The sequence below is a fragment of the Vulpes lagopus genome, chromosome 14 (genome assembly GCF_018345385.1).
Source record: "Vulpes lagopus strain Blue_001 chromosome 14, ASM1834538v1, whole genome shotgun sequence".
NCBI lineage: Eukaryota > Metazoa > Chordata > Mammalia > Carnivora > Canidae > Vulpes > Vulpes lagopus.
In genome coordinates, this window is record NC_054837.1 from 29,893,590 (window position 1) to 29,903,753 (window position 10,164).

Here is a 10,164-nt window from a genome sequence, read left to right on the forward strand (position 1 = left end):
TGACAGCTAACAAGCAACTTGGAGGCTCCCCTTACCTCTGTCGCTTAATGCTTAGGTCCTGATCCCCACCAGCAAGAGGACACTTCTGTAATCCCTTCCTAGAGCCTGTGTGTCCTCATCCGGGTGGGGAGAAGAGGCTGTCCCTATGCCAGGAGGGGTGTTGGTTCTCTTCCTCCTCACTGACTGTGGGAATTCAGTCTCTGAGGCAGTTGAAACCTAGGGCATAAAGATTATGGGGCCAACAGGCAAACCATTCTTGGGTAGAAAGAAGACAGTGGGGAAAGTCCAAAATGCTGTTTAAATTCATTTCAGCAGGAAGAATTTTTTTCCTTGATTTATTAGAGAGATAGGGGGCTTTACTGAAATCAGGCAATAGACACACCTAGATTATGAGTGTATTTTGTGTGTTAGCTGCCTACCTTTTCTATGGGTGGTTTCATTTCCTGGTATTTTGAAGCAGTATGATTTTGTTTTGTTTTGTTTTGTTTTTTTCTTTTCTCTTCAGGCAGTCAGATTGGTGACTGAGCTTTGCTTAGAATACAAAATCTATGACCTGCAGCTTTGGAATGGACTCTTGCAAAAGCTCCTTGGCTTCAATATGGTAAGACTCCATGCCCTGGGCTGAGGGCTCTGTAAAAGCTCTTGCAGAGCAACTCTTCAGCATTCTGCACATACTTGTGATTGAACAGCTGTATGCTGCAAACATTCACTCTCCTTGGGTTTGTGCCAAACTTGGTGTTGGACCAGAGAAAGTGCTAACTCAAAAATGACATAAATTTCGCTGGAAAGAAATGGAAGCTTCCCTGATCCTTTTTGATATTTGTGATTTAGTAAGTGAGCTTCCCTGGTTGTTCTCATTGCAAATACATTTTACTGATACTTCTTTTGAAAATTGAAGAATCTGCTATTTCATGTTTAAGTTTTCCATTTTGGTAATTTCCAAACTGTATTTTTTTTTTTTTTCACAGATTCCTTATCTAAGGAAAGTTTTAACCTCCATCTCTAGTATCCATTCTTTATGGCAGGTATGTAGTTTCCCAAAGTAAATTTTGTAGAATTTAATCTTTAGGATCGCCTGGGTGGCTCGGTAGGTTAAGTATGGACTCTTGATTTTGGCTCAGATCTTGATCTCAGGGTGGTGGGTTGGAGCCTCTTATCAGGCTCTGTGCTCAGCAGGGAGTCTGCTTGAGTGCGATTCTCTCTCTTTCCCTCTGCCCCTCCCCCTGCTCACACACACTCATGCTCTTGCACTCTCACTCTCTCACTCTTCCCGCTCTCTCTTTCTCTCTCTCAAATAAATAAATAAATCTTTAACAACAACAAAAATAATTTAATATTAATACTCAATGGACTTGTGGCACCCAGGTGCATTAGGTAAAGTAACTGGTTCCTTGGTAAAGAACGGAATCGATGTCCCATTAAGGTGGTGTCGGGACCAGGAGTACTTCGCTCAGAGGTCACCTCTCAGAGGACCTCACCAGCCCCAGCCCTCCAGGCCTCTGGAGCCACACCCTCATGCCCGCTCTCCAGACCCTGGTTCTACAGTAACACCTGTCTCAGTGTAATTTGTTTTGTTACATTTGGCTGCCCCTCCTGGACTTGGAAGATATTTAAATCAGACACCATGTCATACTAATCTTTTCTAAATTTCACAAGTTGTGTACCACATAATCATTACTATGTATAATGATGTATAATGTGGAAATAAGTAATCTATTCTTAGCTTAACACATTAGAACAGTATAGAAATATATTGAGTAAAACATGAAAATTCTCCTTTACTATTTCCCATCAAAATTATCTCCCCAGGGGGGAAAAAAATTATCTCCCCAGAAATAGCTATTTACACGATCTTATGTTTTCTTCTAGAACTCTTCTATTATATAGGTATGTGTCTGTGGGTGTATATACATTTTTGTACATATAAATGCAGTGACATTCTAGATAAAATTTTTTTTCCCATATAACATTGGTGCCTCGGAGACTGTTCCACAGAACACATAGAGACCTATTTTCTTTTTTTTAATTGTGATACAATTCCCATGTAAAATGTACACTTCTAAAGCATAAGTTAAGGGGCGCCTGGTTGGATCAATCCATGGAGCATGTGACTCTTGATCTTGGGGTCGTGAGTTCAAGCCCCACATTGAGGGTAGAGATTACTAAAAAAATAAATAAACTCTCAAAAATAAAGAAATAAAAATTGTACAATTAAGTGGCTTTTAGTATATTCATAATGTTGCTCAACCATCACCGCTCTCTAATTCTAGAACATTTTTTTCACCCTGAAAGTATGCCCCAGATCCATTAGCAGTCACTCCCTATTCCTTCCTCTTCCAGCCCCTGGAAGTGTCTATGCTGGATATGTTGTATCAGTGGAATCATGCAGTATGTGGCCTTTTGTGCTCCCTTCACTCAGCATCATGTTTTCAAGGTTTATCTGTGTGGTCGCACGTTTCATGGCTTCATCCCTTTTTTCTAAACTAATGTTCACGGTATGGACAGACTCACATTTTATTTATCCATTCATCAGTTGATGGGTTTTGGGGTTATTATGAATAATGCTGTTCCACGAACATTTGTGTACAAGTTTTTATGTGGATGTATGTTTTTGTTTCTCTTCAGCATATCCTTACGAGTGGGATTGTTGGATCTTAAGAGACCTGTATATTTAATGCTTTTAGCATCTCATTAGTTTTAACTCTTAATTTTTCTCTATAATAAGGAGTAAAATGTATTGTAAGTCACTTTACCCCTCCCCTATGAGTGGAAATTGATGTTGTTGCCTTATTCATTTTTTGAAATCCTTTCTCTTACATGCTTGTGCCTTTCCTATGGCTCTTACACAATGTTTGGCACACAGCAGTGTAAGTTTTGTTTTCTGAGTTGGTTCTGACACTTCTTTTCCTCAAATGAAACAATAACGAATCAGCCAAGATTGTATAATAAGATCTTGAACCATACGCTTATGAAGAAAATCATCCAAGGGCGCCTGGCTGCCTCAGTCAGTAGAACATTCGACTCTTGATCTCGGGATCATGAATTTGAGCCTCACCCTGGGTGTACAGTTTACTTTGAAAAAAAAAGAAAGAAAGAAAGAAAGAAAGAAAGGAAGGAAGGAAGGAAGGAAAGAAAGAAAGAAAGAAAGAAAGAAAGAAAGAAAGAAAGAAAAAGAAAAGAAAGAATACTATCCTAAAATCTAACCATCTCGAACAGAGAGATACCAATGTATGATTTTGGTCTTAGCATCCAGAACACAAGCTCTCAGTATAGTTAGTTCCGCGACTGCAGAACCTAGAGAGTTAGTGATACCGCAGGCTTGAATCCCATTGTGTTTTTGTTTCCCCAGGTTCCCTACTTCAGCAAAGCTTGGCAGCGTGTGGTTCAGATACCCCTACTTTCAGGTATTTTTCTCTCCCCTGAAACATTGACAGTAGCATTTTATAACTCTATACGTGGGAGTATGTGCACATTACTGTTGTTTATTTTCAGCATCTTGTCCTCTGAGTCCCAGTCAGTTATCAGATTGCTGTGAGAGTCTCGTCACTGTTCTAGAGTAAGTAAGATACTTGTTTTCCTACCCCCAAAAGTCCTGTGTGTTGCTTATAAAATTCATTTCTAATTAACCTCTCTTTCCAATAATTCATTCTGGGAAAGTTAAGCACACCGCTTGCTTTTTTTTTTTTTTTTTTTAAGATTTTATTTATTCATCAGAGAGAGAGAGAGAGAGAGGCGTAGAGACACAGTCAGAGAGAGAAGCAGGCTCCATGCAGGGAGCCTAATGTGGGACTCAATCCCAGGTCCCTAGGATCACACCCTGGGCCAAAGGCGGCGCTAAACCACTGAGCCACCTGGGCTGCCCAATCACTTTCTTTTAAGATAGACGGTCTTATATTTTTACCATGTCTGCTTTCCATATGCAGTGCAGCTAATAAACTCATGGTCAGTGAGCATTCTCTAAAATTAGTTTTAAGGGATCCCTGGGTGGCGCAGCGGTTTGGCGCCTGCCTTTGCCCGGGGCGCGATCCTGGAGACCCGGGATCGAATCCCACGTCGGGCTCCCGGTGCATGGAGCCTGCTTCTCCCTCTGCCTGTGTCTCTGGCTCTGTCTCTGCCTGTGTCTTTGGCTCTGTCTCTCCTTCTATCTCTCAAGAATGAATAAATAAATAAAATCTTAAAAAAATAAAATAAATAAAATAAAATAAAATAAAATTAGTTTTAATGTATGTACACAGTACTTTTACAACTACCCTAAATTATGCAGTGTTACCTCATAAGTTTTGAGTCTTCTGAGAACACTCAGAAGACATGTATCTTTAGGCATGTGTGGGCTTTCAGACATAATCACAGCAGCAACCAGTACTCTGTGTTCCAGTAGGCAGGTTATTTTATTCCACGAAGAATACAGTGAAAGACTCAAGTTACTCATTACTAAGCATATGTTATGCCCCAGCACTTCAATGTTTAAAATCTTTGAAAGCAGAGTCAGGTAGCAAATTAATTCATAAATTAATTTGATTGGTATTAACAAATTCATGTGCTCTCTTGAAGATGTCCAGTTTCAGATGATCTCGACATGATTGGAGTAGCCAGGCAGTATGTCCAGTTAGAGCTTCCAGCTTTTGCACTAGCCTGTCTAATGCTCATGCCCCACTCGGAAAAAAGACACCAGCAAATTAAGGTATCTCGCAAATTATTCCTCTGGGGCTGCCAAAGAAACAGAAAGTCTCATGCTGTATGTCCCCTGCAAAAGCATTGCATTTTCTTTTTACCAGACCTGTGAAGCATGAGTGCATCAGTGTGATTGGGGTGGGAGGTTTGTATGCAGGTTTAGCAGGCGATAAGCCTGAAAGATAGATCAAGAGCCATCTGAGGGATGCCTTCAGAGGGATTTGGACCTTTATCGGGTACAGGTAGGGAGGGCAATCACTTTTCCTGGAAGAGTAAAGTGAATTAATTGCTCAGGAACTGTTTTATAAGGAACAATCCATGGGCTTGATCAGAGGAGAGAGGAGGCAAGAAGAGATGAGTGAGAAGTTGTTGCGCTTGACTGGAGGTGAATCTCACTTGATCCACACACAACAGCAGGGATGTGGATGGGCAGGGAAGGCTTGAGGGGATATGTCCCCAGAGTAGGGTGGTTGCAGTGAGAATGAACTGGATGGAGCAGCTTGACTTAGTGATTGGATGTGAGAGATAAGAAAGAAGGTTTTGTATGTGGGTGTCTGACAAAAGGAGCCATGAGCAGTTTGAGGACAGAACTTTAAAAAATAACTCATTCCCTTTACAACACAGACAAATAGAACAAAGCACTTGGGAATGTTTTGCAGTATTTTCCCAAAGGTAGATAAGCCAGTAGATAGAGAACTATATAAATAAACACACTTTTTTTTTTTTTAATCTGTCGTTTTGTCTGTTCATTGCATTTTTTCACAGCCATCTGTGCTTGTCTTTGACTTGGGGTTTGTTCGTTTGTTTGTTGTTTTTACTATTCATAAACTCATCCGTTGATGCTTTTCAAAATTTCAGTATTTAAATAGATTCCTTTTGGCACCTAAGATGACAAAATGCTTGTCAAACAGCTCTTACTATTACAATAGGTATTTGTAAAATGTCTTCTTATTTCCAAAATTTTTTGTTATATGATACAGGTGGGCTTTTTTTCCTATAATAGAAATTCCTAAAGATATTCCAAATTTAAAAATGAAAACCTTTCAGATTTGACAGAATAGTAATAATACTTTTCCATTAACTGTGTTTTGATTTTTTTTCCTCTAGAATTTTCTGGGGTCATGTAATCCTCAGATCATTTTACAGCAATTAGAAGAGCATATGAATACTGGCCAGTTGGCAGGATTTTCACATCAAGTAAGAGGCATTTTCTTCTTCTTTTCACTATGAAAAATTTGATATTAGAAGGTAATAATTTTTCCGAAATAAAAATTAAGCTGAAAACTCTCTGTTTGGTAATATATAAAATCATTTTGCTTTTATTAAACCTTAATAAATCTTTTAAAAGACAGAGACATCATCTCTCTTATTTGCCGCCATGCTCAGTGGAAAATCTATAGCCTTAAATGCTTGTTGTAAGTAGATCTTCCTCATAAAAAGTCCCAGAGTGCTTAACAGTAATTACTTATTGATTTAATCTGTTACTAAAATGGGCCAAAGCATCTCCCCTTCCCCAATCCCTGAAAAAAGAGGCTTAGTCACAATACAATGGTAATTTAACTTGTGATTATAAGAAACTTTGGGGTATTGAATAAGGCCTTGGAATTTTTTCCATTTTCCACACATTTTTTATATAAAAATACCTGTTATTCTATAGATCAGAAATCTGATTCTGAATAATATCATAAGTAAGAAAGACTTTGGGATTTTGGCAAAGACAAAATACTTTCAAGTGTTGAAACTGCACGCGATGAATACCAACAACATCACAGACCTGGTAAACTATTTGGCAAGCGAGATAAGGTAAGTTAATTTACAAGCTACGAAACAAAAATGCCTTACCATAGAATTTCCTTAAAATTTACCTTTATTTTGGAGGAAAAGATCAAACAGTTACACAACTATTTGGTTGTAATGAAGGGCTCTGTGTATTAAGTTGTAGCATTACTACACATACCCAGAGGCTAGTTGTATAATTCAGTCCCTTCAAACATGAACTTGGAATCAGACAATCAAGTAAGCTTTCTGAACCCCCAAAATAGGTGATTCACAATCCTACTTTAAAACCTGAATTACAGCTTTATTCCTTAGACACTTGCTCAGAATTGGGGGCTTTTATGTAATATAATTTTTGCTAAGCTTGATTGTCTAATTTTCCCACATCTACAAGTTTGGAAGTCAGCTTCTTGGGATAGGGTTGGGATGGATTTAGAAAGTGAAAAGGAGAAGGGAGGAATGGCTAGTACTAAGGAAAGAAAACCTGGTCAGGACAGAAGTCTTTCCTGGGCCCTCACCACATTTAGTCTAACTGTGCTAGCCACTTGGGATGTGTCCCTTTCTCATTACCATGACATGTATTTCCTTCTGTTTGTTTACCACTTGTGATCTAACCATAGATCATGAGTTGTTTATAAACATTATTTTTTGAGACATGGCATACACACATATATATGTAGGCTACACATATTTCAAATATGCCGTTTGATAAATTTTGACATATATATCCCCCCTGTGAAGCCATCACCACAATCAAGATAGCAGACATATTTGTCACCTCCAAGAATGTCCTCATGATGCTTTTTCTTTTTTCTTCTGATTCCATAGTTTAGATGAAGCTTCAGTCTTTATAACTGAATATTCAAAGCATTGTGGGAAACCTGTACCACCAGATACCACTCCCTCTGAAATCCTGAAGGTAAAGCTGGTCCACCATTACTTGGGTTCTAACCTGGCACCATTTATATTTTTAGGGTCTTGATATTGAACCAACTTATTCTGGTGTTGTGGAGATAAATGTATTTTTATGTATAAAAATTTATAAATGTATTTTGAAATTTTGGTTTTTGTATAAGGGGGTCCTAGACCAGAAATCAAGAGGCCATGGTTCTGCTCTCTGAACAGTGTGGCCTCAGGCCAGTCACTCACTGAGCCTGCATGGAGTTTAATTTTGTAATTTGGACCACATGGTCTCTTGGGTGCTTTACAGCATTATGATTCCTCATAAAATCCTATTTTTCATATTGAAGCAAGTGAGAGACTCCTGGATGGCTCATGGTTAAGCTCTGCTTTCGGCTCAGGGTATGATCCTGGAGTTCATGGATCGAGTCCCACATCAGGCTCCCTGAGGGGAACCTGCTTCTCCCTCTGCCTATGTCTCTGACTCTCTCTCTCTGTGACCTCTCATGAATAAATAAATAAAGTCCTTAAAAAAAAAGAAGTAGAAAAACTAAATTTCAAAAAGCATTAATTAATGTTGTACTTGGGCATTAATTGATTTTAATTCTTCTCCTTTTTAATTACCAAAAACATATGTTCACTATAGAAAAATATTTTACAAGAGCCAAAAAAGCAACAACCCACAAAACCCTAATCTCTTGAAATCTCACTATCCAGAAATAGGATCACTGTTAACATTTTAGTATACATCCTTCCAAATGTTTTCATGTGTAAAATACACATGTAAACTATTCTTACTTTTATTCTTTTTCTTTTTTTTTAAGATTTTATTAATTTATTAGAGACACAGAAAGAGAGAGGGATAGAGGGAGAGAGATAGAGGGAGCTGAGCCATCCGGGCTGCCCTCTTACTTTTATTCTTAACTAAAATATGAGGTAAAAGTCTGCTTCTTTTTTTTTTTTTTTTTTTTCTTTTTTAATAATTTCTATACTCAACGTGGAGCTCAAACTCACAACCCTGAGGCCCAAGAGTCATCTGCTCCACTGAATGAGCCAGCCAGGCACCCCTAATATTTTTTACTTTGATCACGTCTTGGTAGTTTTAGTAAACTTAATAAAGTTACTGTGGAGGCTTTTCCTTCCCTTTGTCCAGATCAGGCATGTTAAAATAAGCCTACATTTCGTTAGCTTTCATTGATAACTTCTCTTGTTCACTTCCAGTTTGTTGTGTTCAATGGCATAGGATTACTTTTTTTTTTTAAGTAGAGATTATTGATTCAGGATACAAATTTGTGGCCCCTAAAATATATCAGTTTTTCTCTAGTCCTATCTTATCTAAATGCCAAATAATTATATATGTAGCAGTTTAGCAATAGTTAAGTCTTAAATTTTATGGTTTATCAGTCCATTTTCTATTGAAAAAACTAAGTGACACTAATGAAAATGCTTCTGTGTTTCTTCCCATTTAGATGTTTCTTAGTGGATCATAGTAGATCATCCAACCTTTTTTGAGAAGAACAGATGGAAGTCTGGAGTCTGCTATTAACTAATCATATTTATTACAGATTCAAAATTGTGCAATTGATGTATTCTAACTTGTCAAATGTTAACCAACAAGTAACAGCTAAGGCATTTAATAGCAGTATGATTATCCCTTAAAGAACTCATGTCTTAAATTAATAAGTCTTTTCTTCACCAGTTACTTGCATGACTTACAGAGACTATCTTTTGCACCCCATATAAAGGAAACTATGCAAAAATATTTTGCTCCCCTCATAAGAAAAGCTACTGCTTATATCCTGTATCTTCATTTACAAATAAGAATAGTGTCAATATTTTTAATGTAAGTCTAGCAAATATGTATCTTAAGAAAAAAAAATATGTATCTTATGTTTTGCTGCAGAACGTATTAATAGCCAGCCAGAAAAATAGAAACCACTCTAGGTATTTCAGACAGAGAAGGATTGGATGCCAGGAATTGGTTACAAGGGTGTTGAAAGGGCTGAAGGGCAAAGGATGGATAGGGGGTTTTGGCTAGAGAGGCAGTAGTGGGAGGGCCTGAGAGCTGGAGGCTGGGGGTGGTGGGGGAGCTTTGCAACCCTGAGCCTGGGGGAGCCGCTGCCCACAGCAACCCTCAGTCACCCCCAGCGATGGCTGCTGCTACCAGGCCACCCCCAAGAGAGAAAAGAAGCAAGTCTTTGCCTTTTTCAACCTTCTAATTTTCCTGCCAAGGCCAAGACCCCTGTGGCAGGGGGTCCGGGAGAGGCAGCCTCCTGGCTGTCAGCCGCTGCAGTACAGAGGCTGGCCTGGGGGTGGAAGAGGCAGTGTGGAGCTGAAACGCCCCGCCCCGCTGCCCCCCCAGCGTGCAGAGACCTCCCCGCACCTTTCTCCCCCTTGGCAATCTTTTTCTAGGTGTGTGTGTAACTTGAATAAATTGAATTTTATAAAACAGAATGAGTTTCCCTTTGCTTTTCCAGTTGGGAAAAACATTATTTCTATACAGAAAACTCAATGTAGCATTGTAATTAAAAACGTGGGTTTGGGGGGTAAAGCTAGTCTGGATTTGAATCTTGGCTCTGTCCCATACTAGCTGTGTGATCCTGGACGAGTTATATAACTTCTCAAAGCCTTAGTTCTCATTTGTAAAACCTCCTAAGGAGGTTTAAATGTTCCTCCCCTTGCTCTGTTCTGATTATTTAGACTACAACATTTTTCAAAAAGCTTTTTCTATATTTGGGATTATTTCCTTGAGATGCATTCCTTGGAACAGGTTGACCAGATCAAAGGGAATGAAGAACAGCTTAAAAGCTCTAGATA

At 38.8% G+C, this 10,164-nt stretch overlaps 1 protein-coding gene across 2 annotated transcripts in view; it reads left to right on the forward strand.

Annotated features, from left to right (window-relative positions):
* Positions 1 to 9,791, forward strand: part of KNTC1 (kinetochore associated 1) — a 78,335-nt gene extending 68,544 nt beyond the window's left edge. For both annotated transcript variants that reach the window (XM_041728362.1, XM_041728363.1), the window contains exons 56-64: positions 506 to 601; positions 969 to 1,025; positions 3,350 to 3,404; positions 3,493 to 3,556; positions 4,552 to 4,681; positions 5,779 to 5,868; positions 6,329 to 6,474; positions 7,276 to 7,366; positions 8,817 to 9,791. In XM_041728362.1, the coding sequence (XP_041584296.1) occupies positions 506 to 601; positions 969 to 1,025; positions 3,350 to 3,404; positions 3,493 to 3,556; positions 4,552 to 4,681; positions 5,779 to 5,868; positions 6,329 to 6,474; positions 7,276 to 7,366; positions 8,817 to 8,837 (750 nt within the window). In that variant the 3' untranslated portion in view covers positions 8,838 to 9,791. The remainder of the gene's footprint in view (positions 1 to 505; positions 602 to 968; positions 1,026 to 3,349; positions 3,405 to 3,492; positions 3,557 to 4,551; positions 4,682 to 5,778; positions 5,869 to 6,328; positions 6,475 to 7,275; positions 7,367 to 8,816) is intronic.
* Positions 9,792 to 10,164: the final 373 nt, after the last annotated feature.